The 26,214-nt window shown below is 39.2% G+C and overlaps 1 protein-coding gene across 1 annotated transcript; it reads right to left on the reverse strand.

The window, feature by feature from the left end:
- Positions 1-6,186: 6,186 nt before the first annotated feature.
- Positions 6,187-7,779, reverse strand: gsx1 (GS homeobox 1). The gene is made up of 2 exons (XM_056247291.1): positions 7,183-7,779; positions 6,187-7,059 (listed from the first exon to the last, which is right to left on the reverse strand). The coding sequence occupies exons 1-2, from the start codon at positions 7,556-7,558 to the stop codon at positions 6,707-6,709; spliced, it is 729 nt and encodes a 242-aa protein (XP_056103266.1). The 5' UTR covers positions 7,559-7,779; the 3' UTR covers positions 6,187-6,706.
- Between the last annotated feature and the right edge of the window lie 18,435 nt (positions 7,780-26,214).

Consider the following 26,214-nt stretch of genomic DNA (forward strand, 5'->3'; position numbering starts at 1 on the left):
AACAGTCCTTAACAGTATGTGAGATAAAATAAGTATGTCCCAGAGCTTGTCTACTCTTCTGCTACACACTCAAAAGTATGCACTTTTTCGTCACAAAAAGAGTACATACTTTTAGGGCGTAGTAAGTAGGCGAATTGAGACAGCAACAGTTACAAAAAAGCTATTATGTTAAAGGGATAGTTCACCCCAAAATGAACATTCTGTCATCATTTACTCACCCTGAAGTTGTTCCAAACTTGTAAGAATGTCTTTGTTCTGCTGAACACAGGAGAACATATCCTGTGTTATCCTGAACATATCCTATATATATCGATATATATATATATATATATATATATATATATATATATATATATATATATATATATATATATATATATATATATCGAAGAATGTCAGTAACCAAATAATGGGTCCCATTGACTTCCATCGTATTTTTTTTCTCCATACTATGGAAGTTAATGGGGCCCATTATTTTTTTGGTGACCCATATTCTTCATAATATCTTCTTCTGTGTTCTGCAGAAGAACGAAATTCATACAGGGTTGGAACAACTTGAGGATGAGTAAATGATGACAGAATTTTCATTTTTTGATGAACTATCCCTTTTTAAGACAGTGTCTAGGATTTATGACCCATTAGCAGTTAGTCAAAGGGTAGTCAAGCTTACTTTTTGGTATCAAATTAGACCAATCTACGTAGCCTATATGTTATTGACTCAACAAAGCTATGATTGATGACTATCTATAGATAGATAGATAGATAGATAGATAGATAGATAGATAGATAGATAGATAGATAGATAGATAGATAGATAGATAGATAGATAGATAGATAGATAGATAGATAGATAGATAGATAGATAGATAGATAGATAGATAGATAGATAGATAGATAGATAGACAGATAGATAGATAGATAGATAGATAGATAGATAGATGGATAGATAGACAGACAGATAGATAGATAGATAGATAGATAGATAGATAGATAGATAGATAGATAGATAGATAGATAGATAGATAGATAGATAGATAGATAGATAGATAGATAGATAGATAGATAGATAGATAGATAGATAGATAGATAGATAGATTTAGTCTATAGAATGTAATTTGTGTATTCTCCATCAGGTGTCGCTGTAACTCCACTGTAAACCAAACGCTCACCTCAGCCTGCAGCAGAGAGACTGGCCACTGGAGAGAGAATGACAGCAGACGGACTAAGTTCAGGGAATGAATTCACCTTATTTTCCTATTAGAAATAAAGTTTTTGGCAGATACATTTAGGCTATAAATATAAGTATAAATGGGGCTCAAAACTAGCTTTACCTTCCACTGATGTTAGAAGTTAGTCATTCTCTCTGAAGTAACTTTAAATGTATGTCTATATAGAAACACTTAATTTATATTTCTGCATGCAAGTAAAGTTGGTTTAAAATTATTTTAGACCCTTTTATGAATGGACAGCAGGAGAGAAAGACAGACTTTTTTTGTCACGGTATAATCATATTTTCCGCCAAGGTTACAGTTATTCGAAAGTAGCCTACAATAAAACTGTGGAAACTTCCTGTCAAAAAATAGCCCAGATAAGATAAAATGACGCAGGCTATAGCCTAGGTGACAATGGGTTAGTCTGAAGAATAGCCTATGCCATATTAATGTAGGTTTTTTAATAGAGAGGGAGTCGTAATCGAGAGAGAGACTCTTCTGAAGTGGCTAACCGTGGCGCTCTGCAATTCTAAATATACATTTTGTCATTAAAAATGTGGTTGCTAGGATTTAGTGGATGATATCTAACTATAGGTCGGCTCTCAAAAGCTCTTGAAAGTGACACGAGCAACATTAATTGTGTTCCCATATGCCTCGCTAATACACTGTGCCCACCCTCAGAAGTGTTTGTGAGATGATTTGTTTAACTAAATGACAGAATCCGCTTCAAACTGAAATGATGCAGCTTAAAAAAAAAGGAAGAAAAAAAAGATACAGCTTCAACCCCCTCCTCCTCTTCGCTTTTGCGCGTGCACGCCCCCTCATTTCCAGAACGATTCCTTGTTATGACATCCCGGTAAAAGACAGCCACAGAGGTCTCTCACCTCGACGCTAAATTCAATCTAATGAATGCAGACCCCAGCGCTCTCGTCGCTGAAAAGAGGCCAACAATTTAGCAATTTCTGCTGCTTGTGACAGGGCTCATGACTAATTCCCATATTTAAATGTGAACAGGCAAAGCTGGCCCATTTGACGGCAGCCAAGCGCATTTTATCAGGTCAGAAAGACATCAATGGCACCGGGGGTAGGAGGTGGCTGGAACTGTTTAACTGTGCAAAATTCAATCAAAAAGAGAATTTAGAAGGCTGTGAAAGTTTGGAAGGCGCCGCTGAAAACACACAGGCGGTTACGCGAGTGTTTTTTCCTTAGCATTAATGTGTGTCTTGTCTCTTTATATCAGTTTACAAGAGTTAACACTTGAAAGCGCAGTTCTAAGTCAGCCCTGTTCATTATTTCTCGACCTCTTGACATCGCAGGTGCAGATTCTCTCTCTCCCTCGCACTGGAGTGATTCAGTTCTGCATGAACAACATCAAACTGCGTGATACTGAGTAAAAGGCTCACTGAAAAACATTGAATTAATTGTAATACCATGGCATATTGTGCTGGGAATGTCTTATTAGATGTTTAGTTTCTGCATGCGCAAACTTGGATAAAAGAATGATAAACTGCTGGTAAACAAAGATGCTCTTGCAAAGTCAGATTTAATATGTGTCCTAATCAATTTTATAATAAAAATGATGTACAGCCACCATCAAGATATCACTCTCTGGCTTCATAATTTATGCCTATTTGTTCTCAATCGCTTATTTTAGAGAGATAATTTTCATAGTGCAAAAGTAAAACCACTGCGAGTTTCCACGGAGAAAAAAAGAAAGGCTGTTTTTATTGCTGAAAATTGACTATTATTCAATTTTACACTGCTGAGTATATGGAAAAAGACAGTATATATGGAAAAAGACAGTATATATGGATAAAAACCCCTCGAAATGTTTCTAACTGTTTATCTGTAAACAAAACGCATCCAGAAACCGCCAGATTTCCAGTAGGAAAGGGTCTCGTATTAACATCTTTAAAGCATTTCACACCTAAATAACTGATGTTAAATTCACATTACGAGTTCTGTTTCAATTCTTCACTTCATAGGATTTCGAGTCTCGTACAAAAACAAAAAAAATCTAGGCTATATATATATTTTTACTAAGATAAAGGAAGTTGCTACAGCCACTTGGGGATTCTACTCATTAAATTTACATTTATTAACGTTAACATAGTAGGCTATATATACTTTTTATTATTATTATTATATTTAACTTCACCTAGCTGCTTTAAGAATCTGAGAAAATATCCAGTTTAAACCTCGTTTAAAGTTTGTAGACGCGCTGCGAGCCACGCGATTCCCAAGAAGCTCTCATTGAGAGGCCACGTGTCCGTTTCCAAAGCCTCTCCAACTTAACCACCTCCATTGTACGTCTAACCCAGATCGGCAGCGTCCCTCCACATAAAGGGATTTGCAATTTCAAGATATTCCAGCTTAAATGTTTTTGACAGTTCCCTCGCTTTTGCCTCAGCCTGCTTATTTTAACTGTGCCAAATGGGTCACCTTGGGTAGCTGTCTGCGCGCAAAGGGCTTTTGCGCGCATTCAGTCCGAATTTTTTCCAACTTTCCTTGACAGGGAAACCAGCTGCTGGTCGTGAAAAGACGGCTTATTAATTGTCCTTTGTCATGCAGAATTGCTTGATTTCTAAAGAAACATACAAAGGCTCTTTTTCAGGATTCAAGTATTTTGTTTCGTGCGCATTTTCAACTCATCGAATCAGCTGCAGCGCCTCACCGTCTACCAGACTCAGGTACTGACGGCCTGCCTCTTTTGTCCGCTTTTAATGCTCTTGTAAATCGGGCAGACTGATTTGTTACAAGCTGCTCTTTTAATCTGATAGATAAGAGACAAGTCTAAGAAAAGCCGTAAATGAAAAATTAGTTGGAAGAAAGACAAGGGCGAGTCTGCTAGATGGGGGTCTGTTGACTCAAGCGGCCCTCGAGCGTCAGGCAAGCCCTCTCAGCAGCCCCTGTCAGGGTCACGTCAACAATTCGCCTTTCTTCCCCTAAAAAGACACTGTAGCCCTTTTTGCTTCAATGAATTGATCGGCGCAAAATTAAGAATAAATAAATTGAGAATTTTGAGCAGCATGCAGGCTTTAAACTCCCCCAGGGCGCACGTACCCCCGGGCTATTGAGCGGATAAAGGGCGCTTTGCAGAGGACGCACGGTGCAAAATGAGACTGTATGGTGTAATTAACAAAATGGCCTAATCCTATATCTTCACAAATGCAAATATTAGAGTTTTGTTAAAAATGTTTAAGTGAACAATTAAAGGAGAGTTTCCAAGAGCAATCCGGGATCCCGAAGACACAATGACTGGAATAATTTAGTAAATGTGCCCGATCTTACCAGACCCTTTGTTGTTGACACCACCGATAGCTGATGATAAATTCCCAGCAAAGGAAATAACATTTAAAACCAATTCAATTATTTAAATGAAGATTTAAAGTGCCATGGTATAATGGAGCAGGGCGCGTCGAGTCCAGCATCCAAGAGTGCTTTGCTAAAAATGTAATCTGAGCTCCAGTTCTGGTGCGCGTGAAGAAGATGAAAAATAGAAAAGCATGGGAAACAGCCTTTTTTACGTATAGGCCTAAATAAAATAACGCGTGATACTATTTTTTTTTTTACGAGGAACGCAAGCCCGCATGTCTTTCTTAAATTATTAAGTTCTGATGTCGACACGAACGATCATTTATTTTTGAGACCTTGAGCAAAAAAAGTGAATTTTATTAAATAGCTACTTTTTTTGAATAAATAACCAATTCATATTTATAGTCAGGCTATGAGTTGTGAAACGAAATGGTCGTTTTTATTAAACGCAACAAGCAAACACAATAATCACCCTCATCATCAAGTGTCCGCTTAGACCCCTTTAAATAAATTTAAATACAAACATCGATTAATCTGTCTCGTTGACTCGCATATTTTATTCATTTGCGCATTATTGTCTGTGTATTAATACACTACTTTGGGTTTTATTAACCCGCTCTCACGAGACTGTTAAGAACCGTGCGCTAAAGGGCTCAGTGTTTAACGGAGAGGCCCCGCGCCTGGGGGACACCAGGCGCTTTCAGCTGCGTCCCCAGGGAATGCCACAGGGAACCCGATGAATACGCGTCTCTTTGGACTTCTTGACGGAGATCGATCCCGATGCACTTGAGTTGTAAATGGAGGAGCGCGGTGATCCAGTGCTTTAGATAAGCGCACAGACTCTCCGCGCACCCAAACTCTCACAACGATAGTGTTTTAAAAGGTCTAAATCTTTCATCAGTTGTTATCTTTACTTTAAACACAGTCATCTATTACATGCGGCCACAGGCACTCTTCCCTTTAAAGACATTATAAATGTTTTATTTTATTTGTTGGATTGCGTTTAACACGCGCGCTTGTCACCTTGGTGAGCATTAAATTACGCCTTGAGGTTTACTTAATTGGCGAAGACTTTATATGTAAATACACACGATGCTATATATAAAATACATTAATTTAAAATTGCAGAACATTACAACCCTTTATTGCGCACGCTTTATGCATACTTTTCCCTGAATAATCACCATGCCAGCGCATTTATAAAGTGTCACATATTCTTGCAATCGTGATTTAGCATATGTTTTTGCGTATGTGTTTTATTTGTTCGTTTTTGGGGGGGAAACAAAACTGATTGCATTCAATATTGCACGAAAATGTGCAGAACTTTCAGTGTGTTCATCCGCTATTTCGGATTTACATTTGTTCCAAGTCACACGCGTAAGAGAAAGTTTTCTGTCTGACGCTGAATTATTAAAATGAGGGATTTTACGCATGAATTACTAAAAGCTGTTACGATTCAGAAGAAAATTCAAGCCTTATAAATTATAACCTTAGAAGGCTCGGTCTTATTAGGAGGAAGAAAAAAAGAGAAAGTCATGTGTGGCTTTTGTTGCTTTCAATATGTTCACCCAGCTTGTGAGTTGTATTGGATAATATGCTTGTAAAACCAACTGATACGAGGCAAATTGTGTCACTAAGAAATATTCTTTATTTTCAGCATTAAGGTTTTTTAAATAAATAAATATTCTCATTACAATAAAAGTACAACAAATTCTGTCACTGAAGTGACGTATACATCAGATACATCCCATATTTCCATTCTGTCCCCAAAGAAATGTGCTTAAAGCTACCCTGTACGCACCATCCATACAAACAAAGCAACAGTTCTGAATATCTTCTAAAAAAAAAAAAATACAAATACAAATGAAAAAGTCAGTCGAATCAGCTTTGTTCATGTTGGACTGATTTTAAAATCTTTTGGTGACAGGAAATGTATTTGGATGCGGAACTACGGGCTTAAGTTGTTTTCAGAAAAAAACTACAAACATAGAACATGTATACAAATATACAACATTAAAGGGATACACAGACCCCGAACATATATAAAGTTTTTCTTCTTTCTCGCTATTTACAGGTGACGGCGCGCGCGTCGCTTTTTGGCTGCATTCAGGATTCCACTGGAGTCAGTGGCGCACAGAGTCTGTTGAGGTGGTGGTTACGAGGAGCAATGCGCAAAGAGTTCACGGGCTAACGGACAGATCTGCGTCCTCTTTTTCTGATGTCGGGGGTGACATGGGAAGGTCATCCTCTTCCTCAGAGCACCGGGCGGAGGACAGGGACGACGAGCACTTGCAGTTGTGCGCGCCCGTCCTGTGGGATCCGCTTTTGCCTTCTTTTTTGTGCTTGACGCGGCGGTTCTGGAACCAAATCTTGACTTGCTTCTCGGACAGATTGAGGTAAGTTGCGATCTCTATGCGCCGAAGTCTCGAAAGGTACATGTTAGAGGTGAACTCCCTTTCCAACTCCAGGAGTTGCGTGCTGGTGAACGCAGTGCGCATGCGCTTGCTGCTCTGAAGTTGACTGCTGTTATTCTCTGTTGGAAAGACAAAAAGAGTTAAACTGCAGTTGATGATGTGGGTGACTTTAAAACAGAAAAGAAGTTACACAAGTTGACTTTTTATGATGATTGGCGACGCGTCTGACACAACCGACTTACCTATGGATATGCAGTGGAACTGTCGTGGATCTGGAACCGGATAAGTGGCTTGGTATAACCCCGAGCCGCTGAGGTTTACGCCGCTGGATGTGGAATGCTGTCTGGAGAGCGCGGTGTGACAGTATTGGGAGCTGAAGGCAGGAAAGGAAGCCTTGATGAGCGGTAGCGCTGGAGGAGACGAGTGGAGCTGAGATGTGACGCACAGCGGGCAAAAGCACAGCAAACCCGCTTTTCGAGAGTGGCAGGAGCCGGCGGAGAGACCATGGAGTGGATGAGACGGATGCATCGCGTAAGGGAACAACGGCGGGCTGTTCTCGGTCCCTTTTTCGCTGTTCTCCCTCAAAATCAAGGAATCCACCAGAAAAGATCTAGGCATCTTGGCAGCCCTGTGTCTCTTCACCTAATATCTGAGAGTTTGTAAAAGTTTCTCTTTGTCAGTCTCGTACCTAAGGCTGGATGGCTGAATGGTGCTGAAGAGAAAGTGTTCCTGCTTAAATAGTTGGAGAGCCAGTGCGCCCATGTGACGGTTACGCTGAGAGCTCTCAATAGGGTTTTGTGCCTTTTCTCTCGGCATTCACTCTGCACGCTTCCCTATTATTTCACTTGTTAACTAAATGAACTGCATAATGTAGTCCATTCTTGTCAGCCCCACCCACACTGCAAGAGGCGGTACTGCCCCTTCTCCCTTTTAAAAAATACCCACGTTTTATACTATTACTCTTTAGTGTCGTTTTAAACTTTATTTTCTTTCTCACGCGATCACATGGACACTATTGCTCTTTTAATTAATTTCATTCAAAGAGGCACGTCATTTGTTCAGCGTGAACTCATTAGACATTCGGTGCAAATGACGTGCGTCACGAGGCGCATCGGCCCGGATCCACCTGCAACTCAGCCCATCATTAAGTATTATAACTACAATTTTAGGACCGTTTCCGAGAGAGGGTAACAGGGGTATTCTAAAAATTAGATTGCATTATTTGTTGTCTATTATATTGAAATAACAGTTTCATAGTTGTGGATAGAACAAATCTGTCAAAAGTTTTGTTTTTGAAACGGGACTTTTCCTTCACGACCCAAAAATTCTAATTCAGATATCGATCGTTTGCTACATTCATTTAGGATGTATTTTTCACTTAGTTTTATCCCCTTGAACTCTATGCACGTTTTTAATATTTTACCTTTACAGGCTAACGAAGATACTAAATTGATAAATTGATACTGTTTTAGTGGAACGTTCTATTTGGATTATATTCGATACATCCTCTGTTTTGGATGCACACAAACGAACAGAACAGCTATTTCTAAAACCATAATTTGACAACAAGAACTTTTAAAATATAAGTTCTAAGGCAAATGTAGACTATCATTTCCAGCCTCTCTCTCTAAAAAAAAAAAAAAAGAAAGAGAGAGAGAGAGAGAGAGAGAGAGAGAGAGAGAGAGAGAGAGAGAGAGAGAGAGAGAGAGAGAGAGAGAGAGAGAGAGAGAGAGACGCGGAGAGAGAGACGCGCCGCGTCACAACCTCAAAGCGATGAGGTTAAAAAACAGTGATTAATTCCTGCGCGCGGGCCCCCGCAGAGTCCGGGAAGGAATATATAAAAATAACCAGGTTTTCACTCTCCCAGCCCTTATTGAATGTCATTGTGGAGAGTTTTCAATGCGAGAGAGAAAGGCTCGAATTAAAGTGTGTGACAGCGGCGGACAAAGTGGCACAAAGCCGACTCTGTCAGCGAGGGCCCGAATGCACGGCGAGTGAAAGCCCCTGCCCGCCGCGCCCTGATTGAATTAAGTAATAGGAAAACAGTTTCTTTCACTTTAGGTTTGCTAAACAAGATGTTCAAAGGAAAAGGGGATACTAATGTGTGAGTAAACATCGAAACGTGGATTCAACGTTCTAATTGGAATATTTTTTAAAGTTCGAAATCGTTATAAAATGCATGGAGAACCAAAGACAACACATTATGTAGGTAGGTATAGACTCTGAATAAAAAAGAAAGAGATACATCACTAGCTTAATTTAATTTCAGTGAGAGACATTCTCAAGGCAACAGATATGTTTACCTCATGTTTAGGCTAAATGTAAACCATCTTACACACGCATTACAAATTTAATTGATTTTTAGTCACTTTAATTCTTTCAGGGAGAGTTAAAGGCCCATTGAAGTGGCTTGGAAAGAGCTGCATTATTCAACGTGTTGACATAATTTCCACTAAAAAAGGAAGACAGGGCAAGACTTATCAAACAGCTCCTCTCCCTTTAAAAAAAATAGCCAGTAGTGTTTCGTGTGGATCACAGCTCGCCCAGAGCCGTTGAGCTCTGTAAAGCCGCAGTTTCCTCCTAATAGTTTGCACTCCTAATTGCACTCCATATTGCTTTAAAATATAGCATTCTGTGGCGGTGCCAGTGACACTAACTATAGTGTGTGAACAACAAGTGACCGATTTTAGCCAGCTTCAGCGTGTAGGGGCGGGGCTTCAGATTCTAGAGAGCATTTGATTGGACAGAAAATCTGATGAGAAGCTTTAGTGCAAAGTGATGTCTTCAAAATCATTGATCCATATTGGCGGAAGTGAGAGACTGTAAATTTTGAATGCTTAAATCTTCTAAATGCAAATTTTGTCATTGTTTTGGAGCACACTTTGTAAGGCTAACATATTCATACTAAAAGCCAAAAAACTGGAATTTTGATTTAACTAACATCCTTTATGCTACCACGTATACAGTTTACTTTGGAACTCTAAAATACTTTTTAAAAAATCTGATCGGCAGGTTTTGCAAACCAGGCTTGCAGTGAAAGCTTCATTCATCTCTAAATGCACACTGGATGATGATGATGGAGGCAACAAAACAGCATACCGTCCCGTTTACTGGACCGTATCAGAAGTATATGACCTAAACATACGTCTAACATTGCTAATATCAATCCGGGTACCACTGATGGTTCTTGACAAATGCAACAATTATTCTTTCCCTCTTACTGTATCCTCGGAACCGAGCCGGCTCGCTTAATAGAAAGCTCTTGTGTTCAGAACCGCCGGGAGCCTAATGGTAATGGACTGTATAGGCCCAGCCATTTGTTTTATTTTCTGGAAAATGACGAGGGACCCTCGTCTATCGCTCCCTCCCACCAATCCTCACTCCACTGGAATCACCACTCGACTCACATAAGGGGTATAATTTGGTTGCAACTTTGCAGCACCATAATAGTAGGTCTTTGCCGGACAAATTAGGAGCAATTAAACCCTTAAACAAGCAGCAGGTACAGAGTCACACGGACAAGAGCCTGCTATCCGATAGGGAGTGAAAGAGGGATGGTGAGATGGGGGATCGAGCCTTTCATTTTGCTCGACACCGCATGCCAGGCGCGCACCATTAACTAATTGAAGAGTGCGCTTCTATACCCGTGCCCCACCAGACCTTGTTTTATTCCAAGTCAATAATTACCGAAATGGCTTGATGATGTTATTATAATGTAAAGCGGACTTAATATCAAGACATTTTGTTTTATTTTGATAACATCAATTACTGCCATTAGAGTCTCCTTGGGGATTGGTTAGTTCGACTACTATGTAACCAAGTTTCAATTAGGGTACAACGGGGCTAAAGGCGCACCGGGGTAAAAGGCGCCTTTGGTTTTATTTTCCTCTAAACCACTAGATGGCACAAAACTTGCAGCACTTTCCAAAACATAAAGATGCACATGGGAATTTGGCTGATCCTTGACACTGTGCTAACTTCATCTATAATATGTGATGTTTTTTTAAAAAATGTTGTAGATTTAAAGGTGCAAAACGCAAGTCTCTGAGTTTTTGCAGAACTACGCCCCCTCTGGCGACAAGCGAAACTGCAACCAATTCTGATTGTATACATGTATCTAGCTTACGCTAAAGCATTACACATTTTACGCATCGTCATTTGTTGTCATACATAGATTGGCCGTATCAAACATTAGAGACTGGGCTATATCTTACTGTTTTATCAAGAAAAAAGCCAACTGAGGATCTCGTTTGAGACCAAGAGCAGACCGGAGATCTCTCCATTTGTTGAATGCCTTCCCGAGGTTGACTCTCGTCTTACTCCGACGCCTGTCTGACTCCAATTTGGACCTTTTGGTGGCACTAGACAAAATGTTTCTTTTCTTTACTTTACGTGGAGTTTGCGTTGGGGTTTGGAATGGACTACGAGCCAGTCTCTTTGAATCCATCTTCTACCTTTGACGCACGAGTTGTCTTCGCTGATGCGGAGAATGGCGGCGCCGGCGAATACACAAACCTGCGAGACATAGCCTGGTGAGCGTGAACGCGCATGACGTCACGCCCAGTCTCAAATTCGAGCCCGAATCCCTCTTATATATTTTACTGTACAGGATTATAGAGGCAATCTCAGTGCGCAGAGATGGGCTCATTCAGCCCATCAGGCAGTTCTTTAAGCATGTATAGGATAGAAAAACAGGTATTTTTAACATGAAAAGTTGCGCAATGCACCTTTAAGTAGCAAATGAGAATCACTAAAATTATTGAATATATTTTAAGACAAAGGTCTTGTTAATGATTTTCAGTTTTGTTCAAGGTAATTAAAGCAACAGTTTTTCAATAACGGAAGAATATGTAAAAGTATTGGTGTAAAAAGCGCCCCAAAGGTACAAAAATTAACATGATAATAAACAACTGGCTGACTTTTCCATTTGTTGACATGCGTTGTTAGATTCAGATGGTAAATATCATATATTAAGTTGGGTGTCCACTTTAGAGATATCACCATATTGAGAATGAAACCATTATATTTAAAAACGTGATATTAATCATATCATAGCCTATAATAAAATATAATTGCTGAAATATATATATATATATATAACTATATAATACTGTAAAGCTACGTCTTAGTGTTGCTTATCTTGGCGAAAGCCGAGTACAAATCAGCATGAAGTTTTAACATCTACTCTCGTGTAATGGAAATCATAACAAATTATATATTGTTACTACTGTAAAGGTATATTAAATTGTTATGGGATCTCCTTCAATGCTTTCAGAATCTTTACTTTTTCAAATAAGTTTGTTTCTGTTTTTTTAAAAATGTTTTTATGACAGTATATTTATTGAACAAAAATGAATTATTTTATTTATCAAAATACACAGAAAATAGTACAAACTTTACTAAAGTGATTGATTTGAACAAGCATTAACATATTATTTTAGGTAAAGTATTAGGGTAAATAATTTGTGTCTGTGGGGCAAAAAGTCCACCTCATAGGCCTACATTTGTACGATTTTTAAACGAAATAAACCACTTTTATGATTTATTTTCAAACAAAATCTGTTGCTCCATAAATATTCAAAACAAACATATATATATATTTTTCTGCAATCATATGGAAGTAGTGAAAAGCAATGTTTTTCTTAAGTGTGCCTTTAGCCTCGTTGTAATCTAGGCCTACTCTATAAAATAGTTTCGCTTGTTTGATTTTGAGTCATTGCGGTTTCCATGGAGAAGCACCTGCGATCTCTTTATCGGCGAGTGAGTGCTTCTGCTCAGGGAAGCTCATCCTCATTTGTACTCTCGACTGGAGACCGACAAATAAGTTTGACCTCCGCGGAGGAGACGCACACTGCCCTCCAGAGGAGCTCTCGTAAAGCGCAGGGGAACCGCTGAGTGGGACAGCACGACGCGCATCAAGGGCTACGCTTGGCGTATTTCATTAAATATATAATCATATCAATCCTGGATAGTGTGAAATAATCTGAACAACATTCGTGATGATAGGCGTGGTTATTAAATAGCCTAGTTTGGATTTTTGTTTTATTTGGCTATATTTATAATCATCTGCACAGAGCCGCAAAAAATGACCAACACATTAATTCAGTTTGTTATATGATACGCCAACAAAGTCATCTTTGAGCGCTTAGTTTTTACATTTCTAAAAAATGTTTATTTGTAACTGTGATCAGTGAATCAAGAGAATAAATTGCTAACACTTTATAATGTTTCATTAGTTAACAAGAAGAATTAAAAATACAGCATTTAACGTGATTTAATTATTAATTTCAACATTTACTATTAAAATCAAATGTATTTGTTAACATTAGTTAATGCACTGTGAAGTGACAAACAATAAACTGGATTTTTATTATTAACAAAGGTTAATAAATACTGTAACAAATGTATTGCTCATATAGTCCTTGTTAGTTAATGCTCAAACTAATGTTAACAAATTATTGTCAAGTGTTACATCTCAAATAAAGCAAGAGGATAGTTATATAGCTTAAATTGTTCAAATACTAGGCTAATCAACAAATAAATGTATCATTGATAATCTCTACCCTCATGAATTCATACCTCATCCTTGACAAAAGTTGAAAATATCAATAATAAAACCCCCTTTAGCTGCTCAAGTCATGCCTGGGGCTCTTCTGGGGTGTTTTGTTCTGCAGGCCCGCAGCTGCCGGATTCACCAGGCTCCTTTTTCACACCATTTGTTTTCTCCCCTCTCAATTGTGAGTAATAAAATAAAATTAAGTGAGCATTAAGTTCATTGGGTTTGGGGGTCAATGGCTTCCGTATGGTGTGAATTATTCATGGTTGGAGACTGTATTGGTTAGAGACAGGTTGAAGTGCATGCTGGTCCTGTTGCCCCCACTTGTCTGTATGGAGGGATCTGTCGTGAGCTAACAGTGAAACAGGATTTAGAGTCCCACTGGGATTTGGCGTAGCTGGACGGGGCGCTGTGATGTCTGTGGTCCCCCTCCTAGATCCAGCCCTGGGGCTGTGACACAGTCTGCAGGTTCCCCTGCTTTCATACGGGGCGGCTGCTGAAAAGGTCTGAACAGTATCTTTCATGTGCTGCTCCGCCACCAGCCCGGGAGACCGGTGTTATATTGTCATATCGGACTATAATACATCCACAACCAAACGCCAGATGGTAAGAAAGCCACATGTTAACATCAGATGGAAATAATCTTGTTTTTGTGCATCCATGACATTATTGTGTTTCAAAAATATTTCTAGTCTTTGCAAGTATATATCAAAATGCCCCAATAATGATCATTTACTGGCGATAAAAGCTTTAATTCTAAGCAAATTACATGTAATTATGTTCATTTATGTAATATCAAATTGCCAAATGTATCATTCTACCATTCCAGCATCATTTAGAGATTGATCACCTTTTCCTATACAGCCAGCCCGTTCTCATCCCAAGGCATCATTTGCCAAAGCGTCTATATCCAACGCACATGGCACCCTTTAGCGTCAATATGAGACGCAGATATATGGCGCCTTCTAGTGGTCTAACCCTAACACTACCACACCTACCCCATAACCGAAGCGTGTTATATTGACGCTAAAGGGTACCATGTGCGTCGGATGTAGACGCTTTGGCAAAAGCGTCAGTATATGACGCTTTGGGATGGGAATACGTTGATACAGCACATGCATACACACAGTCGTGCAAACAAGTATTTTGGACAACTTTTTTGACACTAAGAAAATGCATGTCCGTCAGTAAATAAGATAAACCAAGTGAGGTTTGTTTACAAGAGGGATCTGATCACTTATGACAATTTCTTAAATTTAAACAATTCAATTATAATAAGAAGACACTATAGGGCTGTTACCGAATGAATAAAATCAATACCAACAAAATCCATTATTGCGGCACAATCTGACATGACATTTACACAAGCTGTTTAATGCAGCTCAGAGGGCATGAAGACATTTGCACAGCAATTAAAAAAAATGCATAAATAATAATATTTTAAATATTGCATGTTGAATATAGACATGGAATGATGTGTAAAAGTGTTTTTAAATTTGAAACTAAAACTGCCAGTAGGTGGCAGCAATGAGTAAATCATTGAATGATTCATTTATTTCATTAAAAACGGCTGATTCATTCAGGAACAAATCCGAAATCACACTCTCTGTGTAGGTAGTAAGCCTACTTGTTTGGAAAAAGTATTTACTTTGTGCCTGTTACAAAAATGTACTCGATTTTTTTTTTTTTTTTTGGTGAAACATTTTTTACACTTGAAAATATTGCATAAACTTTAATGTTGTGAAATCAATGAGCTATATCTTATGAATTGAGTAAGTAAAATAAATTAAGAGTAGATCTGAATAATTTGGTACCATAAAAAATTTACATTTTAAAAACAATGAGTAGCTTATTTAATTTGAAGCCACTAAATATAGCACTAAAAAAATAAATAGCTAGCAATATATGCGCTAACATTACTAACAGAAAGCAATATTGCAATGGTGCGTGCAAACACACACACACACCTACACTAACCCTACCCCTAAATCTACCCATCACAGAAAACGTTCTGCATTTTGTTTAATAAAAAAAAAAAAAAAAAAAAAAAAAAAGTGTGTGTGAATGTAATCCAGGTGAACTCCATTCGTCATGTTGTCATTGTCATGTGACCAGCGTAAGTTGCGTCACTTCACCGCCATTCACAAAAAAGTGTTCATCATATATGCAGTAGTCATCTGGGTAATTTTTGCCAGTTTTATGAATGCTATGAATTCGGACTGCTCTTTTCAGATTCTGTTTTTGTCTACTGTATAGTAGGCCTAGGGAAGAATGCATATTCAGACGCAGACACTGACTTTATGAATGGGTCATTAAATCATTCGCTTAACCGATTCATTCAAAACGCATATTCATTCAGTAACACCTATGTTGCCCGGAGACACATCGGTTCTGCTGCTTGGAACTAATTTCGTTGACAAAAAAAAAAAAAAAAAAAAAATCACATTTGCAATCATGCTGATATTCGGGGGAAAAATAGCACTCTTGCTAATGTGACATTGCTTAACTATACAAAGGGAAAAAAAATCAAAAAAAAAAAAAATCATTTTGGTGCCGTTTTTTGCCCTAAGCCCCTGTTAATTTCCAAGCCTGACTCAAACACTTTTCAGGCATGAAAAATATATAAACTGTCAAATGAAGAAAAAATATATATCCACAGCTAGGACACCTGTGTGAACGTGAGAACTGACTTCATACATCCACTGACAATCAGATTAAGAGCAATTGCAAAAATCAGACAGAAACCTAAATCTAGCTCCGAAAAAAAGTTTTAAAATAATTAGTTTGCCAAGATGTTGCTTGGTTTTATATTTTGTATTTAATACAATAACATTTTGACGTGTGTGTCTTAAGTGTTCACATATTTGGGGCCAATATATATATATATATATAATAGCTTATTTGCATAACATTTATTACAAAGAATAGTATTTCTTTTAACAGGCTCTCCCACAATTCATAAAAATACTGATCATAGAGTTATATGTTTGAAACACACAACATATCGATGCATTTTTAATCTCAACAAAAACAGTTAGGGTTATGTGGATAAATATAGAAGAACAAGCCCCAACATACTGGCGTGTGTAAATTGTATTTTTTTATTTGTTGTCTCATAATGTAAGTTACATGATTTAGCTAAATGAATAATAATTTTGTTAAACTATATTTCGATAGTTTACTTTAGACCTAACTTTACTATACACATAGACTATAACTTTGCAATATATCAACTAACTCGTTAATTTGTAACCATGTCAACTAACTTTCACTAGAGTATTAGACTGTTTCAAAGTTAGTTATAGTAAAATGTCTAAAGTAGACTATAGAAATAAAGTGACACCATATTTTTAATAGTAATTTTTTCATTTTTAAAAATGAAACTGGAAATATCCTTGCTAGTATACAACCAATATCAAATTAACTAGGCAGCCAACACTACTTTTTAAACTTCCATTAACAGATCGTGTCAAAGATTTTAATATCTCATTGTGAATTTGAATTGCCATTTGATGTGAATCCATTTGTTATGGTACAGCAAGGATTGAGAAGTCATCTTTTTCCCCCCATTCTGTGTTAAAAGCTCTGACATATGCTTCAAAAGGGGTTTGTCTTTATCCATGGAAGTTAGTTTCCAATTCAGTGGACATTTGGTCTTTAAAAAAATGGTGGGTCAAACCAATGAATTTAATGAACTCTCCAACACAAAGAAAGTGTTTTGCCATTTGAACCCTCATAAAGGCGGATAGGCAGGTCAGCAAAGTTCTTTCAAGAGGTTTGTACACATATGTGACAATGTTGAGAATGCAGACCTCTTCAGTGTCCCCATTGACAAGACTGTTCAAAGTGTTGAGGACGGCAGTGATGGTCCTGTCATCCGAGGTTTCACTATTGTTCTCCCAATTTGAGCCAGTTCCTTTTTCACTGCCCAAAACACTCCCGCACAACAAAAGTCAAGGAATGCAAACCGCATTTTCCACTTCTCAAGAGTGACTGGCCAAGCAAAACCAGTCTGAGAAGCTCTTCAGATGGAGCATACAGAAAACTGTGTTCGACTTTTCTCATCATTTCCCCCTCCTCTGTTTTCTTCCCCTAAATCTTCCTTTAATGGCCTGTCCTGCAGCATCTTTCCCTCTTTTGGGAAGAGATGGTGGGAGGAGTAGAGAGAGGGATCAAAAGGGAGGTACAGGAAAGGAATAAAGGATGACGGATGGGAGGGAGTTTGATTCGAATCACCTGCTATCTGGTGTCCATGTTTAAAACAATAGATGTTTACTGTTTTTTAACATGTGCTGTTGTTACTTAAAGAGCTGTTTCTGCTATTTCTAATACATATATTGTTCATGTAATATATCAGGTTGATTTAATCTAATTTTGATTTAATTTACTAGATTTAATTTACTTATTTTAACTAGAAAAAAAAACAGTTAATTTTGATGCGTAACTAACGTGTTACTCAGTGTTACTCATGTGTCACTCAGTGTTACTAACGTGTTACCCCTAAAATCCACTGGATCCGTCTACGGCGCGGAACGTCAGCGCCACGTTTTCGATGTGTCCCTAGCTCGCGTCAAAGTCTACTGGAAGCGTCTCAGACGCGTTTCAGCAGCAGAGAGTTGGTGACTTCACTTCATTTTTCCTCTATGCCGTTCTGTGTCTGACTTCCTGCCCGGTACGATGTGCTCTGTGCTGCTTGACGCGGCAAGCGGCGAAAATAGACCTGCTACCTATTCTCTGCGGAGCGGAGAGACGCTTCTGAGACGCGCTGCGTCCGCAACTGGTGGACTTAAGAGCATTGACTATAATGGCTCTGGCATCCGCGACGCTGACGTTCCGCGCCGTAGACGGATCCAGTGGATTTTAGGGGTTACTCAGTGTTACTCACGTGTTACTCAGTGTTACTAACGTGTTACTCACGTCTTACTCACGTCTTACTCAGTGTTACTCATGTGTCACACACGTGTTACTCAGTGTTACTAACATGTTACTCACGTGTTACTCGTCACTCAGTGTTACTCACGTGTCACTCAGTGTTACTCACGTGTTACTCATGTGTCACTCAAGTGTTACTCAGTGTTACTAACATGTTACTCACGTGTTACTCGTCACTCAGTGTTACTCACGTGTCACTCAGTGTTACTCACGTGTCACTCAGTGTTACTCACGTGTCACTCAGTGTTACTCGCGTGTTACTCAGTGTTACTCGCGTGTTACTCATGTGTCACTCACGTGTTACTCAGTGTTACTAACATGTTACTCACGTGTTACTCAGTGTTACTCACGTGTCATTCATGTGTCACTCACGTGTTACTCAGTGTTACTAACATGTTACTCACGTGTTACTCAGTGTTACTCACGTGTCACTCAGTGTTACTCGTCACTCAGTGTTACTCACGTGTCACTCAGTGTCACTCAGTGTTACTCGTCACTCAGTGTTACTCACGTGTTACTCGTCACTCAGTGTTACTCATGTGTTACTCGGTGTTACTAACGTGTTACTCACGTGTTACTCATGTCACTCAGTGTTACTCGTCACTCAGTGTTACTCATGTGTTACTCATGTCACTCAGTGTTACTCGTGTCACTCGGTGTTACTAACGTGTCACTCAGTGTTACTCATTTGTTACTCGTGTCACTCAGTGTCACTCATGTGTCACTCATGTGTCACTCAGTGTTACTCATGTGTCACTCATGTGTCACTCAGTGTTACTCATGTGTCACTCAGTGTTACTCATGTGTTACTCATGTCACTCAGTGTTACTCGTGTCACTCGGTGTTACTAACGTGTCACTCAGTGTTACTCATTTGTTACTCGTGTCACTCAGTGTCACTCATGTGTCACTCATGTGTCACTCAGTGTCACTCATGTGTCACTCATGTGTCACTCAGTGTTACTCATGTTACTCACGTCACTCAGTGTTACTCATGTGTCACTCAGTGTTACTCGTGTCACTCAGTGTTACTCATGTGTTACTCATGTGTCACTCAGTGTTACTCACGTGTTACTCGTCACTCAGTGTTACTCACGTGTCACTCAGTGTCACTCAGTGTCACTCATGTGTCACTCAGTGTTACTCAGTGTTACTCGTGTTACTCACGTCACTCAGTGTTACTCACGTGTCACTCAGTGTTACTCACGTGTTACTCACGTGTCACTCAGTGTTACTCACGTGTCACTCAGTGTTACTCGTGTCACTCAGTGTTACTCACGTGTCACTCAGTGTTACTCACGTGTCACTCAGTGTTACTCGTGTCACTCAGTGTTACTCGTGTCACTCAGTGTTACTCACGTGTCACTCAGTGTTACTCGTGTCACTCAGTGTTACTCACGTGTCACTCAGTGTTACTCATGTGTCACTCACGTGTCACTCAGTGTTACTCGTGTCACTCAGTGTTACTCACGTGTCACTCAGTGTTACTCATGTGTCACTCACGTGTCACTCAGTGTTACTCGTGTCACTCAGTGTTACTCATGTGTTACTCATGTGTCACTCAGTGTTACTCACGTGTTACTCGTCACTCAGTGTTACTCACGTGTCACTCAGTGTCACTCAGTGTCACTCATGTGTCACTCAGTGTTACTCAGTGTTACTCGTGTTACTCACGTCACTCAGTGTTACTCACGTGTCACTCAGTGTTACTCAAGTGTTACTCACGTGTCACTCAGTGTTACTCACGTGTCACTCAGTGTTACTCGTGTCACTCAGTGTTACTCACGTGTCACTCAGTGTTACTCACGTGTCACTCAGTGTTACTCACGTGTCACTCAGTGTTACTCACGTGTCACTCAGTGTTACTCACGTGTCACTCAGTGTTACTCGTGTCACTCAGTGTTACTCGTGTCACTCAGTGTTACTCACGTGTCACTCAGTGTTACTCGTGTCACTCAGTGTTACTCACGTGTCACTCAGTGTTACTCACGTGTCACTCAGTGTTACTCATGTGTCACTCACGTGTCACTCAGTGTTACTCGTGTCACTCAGTGTTACTCATGTGTTACTCACGTGTCACTCAGTGTTACTCACGTGTCACTCAGTGTCACTCAGTGTCACTCAGTGTCACTCACGTGTCACTCAGTGTCACTCACGTGTCACTCAGTGTCACTCACGTGTCACTCACGTGTCACTCAGTGTTACTCACGTGTCACTCAGTGTTACTCGTGTCACTCAGTGTTACTCGTGTCACTCAGTGTTACTCACGTGTCACTCAGTGTTACTCACGTGTCACTCAGTGTTACTCACGTGTCACTCAGTGTTACTCACGTGTCACTCAGTGTTACTCGTGTCACTCAGTGTTACTCACGTGTCACTCAGTGTTACTCACGTGTCACTCAGTGTTACTCACGTGTCACTCAGTGTTACTCACGTGTCACTCAGTGTTACTCACGTGTCACTCAGTGTTACTCACGTGTCACTCAGTGTTACTCACGTGTCACTCAGTGTTACTCGTGTCACTCAGTGTTACTCACGTGTCACTCAGTGTTACTCACGTGTCACTCAGTGTTACTCATGTGTCACTCACGTGTCACTCACGTGTCACTCAGTGTTACTCGTGTCACTCAGTGTTACTCACGTGTCACTCAGTGTTACTCACGTGTCACTCAGTGTTACTCACGTGTCACTCAGTGTTACTCATGTGTTACTCACGTGTCACTCAGTGTTACTCATGTGTTACTCACGTCACTCAGTCTTACTCACGTGTTACTCAGGTGTCACTCTGTGTTACTCATGTGTTACTCACGTGTCACTCAGTGTTACTCAGTGTTACTCACGTGTCACTCAGTGTTACTCATGTGTTACTCACGTGTCACTCAGTGTTACTCATGTGTTACTCACGTGTCACTCAGTGTTACTAACATGTTACTCACGTGTCACTCAGTGTTACTCATGTGTTACTCACGTGTCACTCAGTGTTACTCATGTGTTACTCACGTGTCACTCAGTGTTACTCATGTGTTACTCACGTGTCACTCAGTGTTACTCACGTGTTACTCGTGTGACTCAGTGTTACTCTCGTGTGACTCAGTGTTACTCACGTGTTACTCACGTCACTCAGTGTTACTCACGTGTCACTCGTAACACTCACGTGTGGAGTGAATCAAAGCAACATCCGGGTCTGTTTTCAGGCCTTCAGCGCTCTCTCTCCTTCTATCTCTCCAGCGCTGGAAAGCTTTTCTAATATTAACGTGGGTCCTAAAGCTTTTGCACAGTCATAACCCTTCATTTTCCAGTGATTTCTTCTGAGCTTTTCTCTTTTGTATTGTGCATTATGTCTATTTATGCAGTCTTTCTTCAGATCTCCCTCTTGCTCGTTCTCTCTCCTCCACCACCGTCACACGCCCCCTAATGCTGATTGGCTACACACGTTTGTTGCTGTTTGTTCGTGTGTAGGTCCGACTAACTTACAAACAGCGTTTTTCAAATATCGCTTACCCCACCTTTAAGTTACTCCCTTAAAAAGTAACTAATTGCATTACTTAGTTACTTTTTATGGAATGCAATGTGTCAGTCAATAAAAAAATGAAAAGTAAATCAGATATTTAGTAAATTTAAAAGTAACGCGTTACTTAGTAATCTGATAAAAACAAAGTAATCTGATTAACTCATGTTACTTGTAATGCATTATGCCCAACACTGCCTGTGTTAAATTTCACAGCATAAGACAGGAAATTTGGGAACTGTTATTGTTCCAATGCAGAATTAATAAAAGCATGATTTAATTTAAAATGATTTAATTTAAAAAATGAATGTTAAACTTGTATGATATCAGTGGCTGAAGCCAGTTCTGATACCATTAGCAGGTTGTATAAAATTCGGATTTACTGAGTATAACATACATATATGATATTACAAAATGTATTCATATCAAATTAGACATGCATACAATCATTTTGCACTCTTCAAAATTCACTAGGGGTAATAATGGAACAACAGTTTTCAAAAGGGATTTTTCTCTATTATTTACAACAGGGTCTGCATTTTCATGGGTTTAAATAAAAGATTGTTTTAAGAGACAATCCACTCCTTTCCAGGTAAAAAAATTAACTTGATTTTCAAGTCAACAAATTTTCGACAGCTGAACGTAACATTATTGACAAGCCAAACCTGTCAGTCGTCTCTGAGTAACGTAATTGATTTAAGCCACAAAATAAACCTCATTCCGTAAATAAGTATAATGAACTGTGCAAAAAGCATTTGAACGTCTCCAGCAAGTTTTATGGGAGCACTTTATTTTGATGCTCCACTTTAGACATTCTACTAACTATAAGTAACAACTAACTAGCAGAGTATTAGAGTATTAAAAGACTATCTGTTCAACTTTATTTTAACGCACCCCAAGACATTCTACAAAACATTATATGATCAATAAGTGTATGTTTTTACATTGCTTTTTAACTCATCAAAGTTCAGCAATTTTCAACTTTGTTTTATAAGTTATACAAGATTCCACTCATTTTCTTAAGTCAGTTTAATGTAATTTAAGTTGAAATGACTCAAACATCCAAGTTTATTGTACTTAATTTAAGGCTGCAACTGTTTTTTTTTTACAGTGTACAAGTAACTTCGCAACTATGTCAACTTAATCTACTAACTCAAACACAAACACCTAACCCTAACCTAACAGTCTACTAATACTCTAATGAGAGTTAGTTGACACATAGTTGCCAAGTTACTTACAGTTAGTAGAATATCTAAAATGGGCCATCGAAATAATGTGCAACCCATTTTATAATTACCCAAAAAATCAAATAGTTCACCCCTCACGTATGTTATCATGTCCGTCAACAGTTGGAATATTTGGACTAAAAACACAGACAAAATGCTTTCAACATGCTGTCTGTCAGAGATAACATACATATTACATAACATAAATTTGTTGTTCTCTCGCTGAAATTGAATCGGAATAATCAGGGAAGAAATACTTCACACTGAAATACTTCATCTAATTGAAAAACTTTGCCAGCTATAGTGAACATTGCTCAATATGTGTTGCTCATTGCTCAATAAGCACGAACTACACATTCTGATATTCCTGATTTGAATATTGTCAATAATTTTCTATTCTTGACTGATTGTTTTTTTTTTATTATAATTTTGGCAATAGATAAAGTCGTCCAATTTGACTCTCATATGCTGATGTGAAATAGCCTGGTTAAAACCAGACCATTCTCAGTTGTAACTGAGTTATGGTCTGGCAAAGCGTCATAGACAAATCATTTCCAGACGGGCGTCACCAACGGACGTCGCGGATAGACCTAAACCCAATCAGAGCGATGAAGGAGATGACGTATGCAGAGCGGCGGAGAAACATCTCCGAGTGTTGTTCTTTGCTCGGTTTTTAACAAAAAGGAAACGTTCAAATGGCTTAAAACAGACGCGATAGCTGATTCGAACGAGTGATGTTCGACGGCGGCATCCATCTTTGTAATGTAGGCTACAAAATCTGCTTCAAAATCCCAGCGCTGTCGTCATCGTGTAAAGCCCGCCCCAACGCTTCTGATTGGTGCCTCGATTTCGACGGATTGGAAATGGGCTTGAATGAGCTCTTTGCCAGACTAACTTTCAGAGCAAATCTAAATTTGCCGGAAGTTGTCTGGGTTTTCCCAGGCCAGATGTAATATAGGCTATTATAAACTTGACAGCTTTCTTTTAAATGTAGTTTGATCACTATCTTCTCAGTTGTTTGAAAGGTTAAGGCAATTATCAAAGTTTGATAAATCTTTTAATTTTCCAATAAAATATGATACGTTTTTACATGGTTTGTTACAAGGGACAGTTCACCCAAAAATGAAAATTCAGTCATAATTTACTCAACATCATTTCCACAGAAAAAAGAAAGTCATACAGGTTTGGAACGAAATGAAGACAGAATTTCATTTTTGGTTTACCTATCCCTTTTGAGTTTTCAAACCAAATATATTCTTTTCATAATACTCAGTTTTGCACGCACATTTTTGAAAATTATTAGTTAAAAAATGTAATTATTTACAGCAAGACCCATCGTTAAAATGAACAAAAACATGAATGGTTTTTCCATTGTACCGTGACCCGTGTTGTTTGCTTGACTAAATGTGAAAAAGTCCTAAAAGAAAGACTAAATATAAAAAAATCATTAGGAAACACTAAATAAAAGCGATGTTGTGGTGCCGTCCATCACAGCGCAGTGCTATAGCTGGGTTGTGTATCAGAGTACGGACAGCGGGTTGAAAGCTTCTCTCTCAGGGTAATAAATGAGAAATCTAAAAAGCCCCATTTGCATGTGCAATAAAAGCACCCTGATTCATTTTCATAACCCAATATCCCCTTTTCTTCCCAAATCTCCATGGAGTGTTTTGTGTTTTAGGGCTGTCTTTTGTTTAAGTTTTCCTTTGATTTTTTTCTCCCCTAGTTTCTTTCATTCCTGCATCTGACTTTTCCCCTTTACTAATGACCAGGGCAACCGCTCTCTCTCTCTCTCTCTCTCTCTCTCTCTCTCTCTGTTGAGTTATGACAACAGGCGGTGTTGCAGAGAAGCCCTGTGCTTGGGGTATAAAATTTGTTGGGTGTGTTTTTGTGTGGCTGCAGTATGAACGGGTCAGTGGGCAAAAGCAGAGGCTCCCTGCCTTTCTGCAGATGCGCTCTATTGAGGGGTCGACACGCGGCGGGACGGCGGGCCGCTGACGACCCCCTCCTCCTCTCCATCACCCTGGAAACCAGCTTTCAGTGGACCAGAGCAGACCAGGGGTGCAATGACACAGACCCAGATCCAGATGAAACCCGAACGGACCTCTGTGTGCCAAATAATACCCCATTTGTACCCAGTTTGTCTGACATAACAAGAGCCGCCGGCATCGCCACGACAGCTCATCATGAGAACGTCAGACCTTATAAATGAGTATTGTATCGTGCGGCCACCGTTCTCATGCATATATAGACCACACCAGAGAAACAACACACAGAGAGCACTGTCCACTTCACAAACAAAACTTGCACTTGTGTGAGGACTATGACCCTTTTAAAACCATTAGTAAAAAATGTAAGTTAAGCCATCAAAGTTTTGGCAAAGCATAACATCTGAATGGAAGCAATAAAGTAATATGTGAGTGAATCATAATTCACTAGTATTGCACACAACACACCCCAGTGCCCCCTAAAAAAGATGGTGTAATTACATTGGAAATAAAATGACTTAGTGGAAGTCTGTTCACACAGGTATCCATATAGCATCAACTATAGAAATGTTCTACTACATTTTGACAACAAGAAAGAGTCCATTTGTAATACTAATGTGTAGAATATCTATTGAGTTCTGCAGGGATTATGTATTTTTGTAGGCCAAAAACCTGGAAACGAGTTAGCATTTTAGCACATCATCCTGAAGTCAATGGGTTTTTGATTAAGAGCCTGAAATAAGGTCTGTTTTTTTTTTTTACATCATTTGTCTTGAAAAAGGCGGTTGCTAACAAGTGTCTAAATGGGACTACTTTTGTCGGGGACATTAAGCATCACACTGAACAGGTAAACTCATCTACTCACTAGTCGCTTGTGTTTATAATTATGCTCTCGCAAAACTATTCCAACTCAAACGTTCAGAGGAAATGTTTTTAAATACAGACTGAAAGAGTTGACTGAAGATTAATGGTGATGATGTTGAAGTCATGTGACAGTGGTTTAGTTCGCTTATTGCCTACTTTAAAGTTCCCCTTGTGGTGAAAATCAAGCTTTGAATGTTGTTTATG

Source organism: Rhinichthys klamathensis, unplaced genomic scaffold (assembly GCF_029890125.1).
Source record: "Rhinichthys klamathensis goyatoka isolate OS25496 unplaced genomic scaffold, OSU_Roscu_1.1 h1tg000046l_1, whole genome shotgun sequence".
Lineage (NCBI taxonomy): Eukaryota > Metazoa > Chordata > Actinopteri > Cypriniformes > Leuciscidae > Rhinichthys > Rhinichthys klamathensis.

What these genes read in the sequence shown, in the direction of transcription:
- gsx1 (XM_056247291.1), bottom strand. Translation starts at nt 7,558, where the DNA reads ATGCCTAGATCTTTTCTGGTGGATTCCTTGATTTTGAGGGAGAACAGC. An exon ending in GTTCCACTGCATATCCATAG is followed by an intron (nt 7,060 to 7,182) that starts GTAAGTCGGTTG and finishes TCTTTCCAACAG; the next exon opens with AGAATAACAGCAGTCAACTT.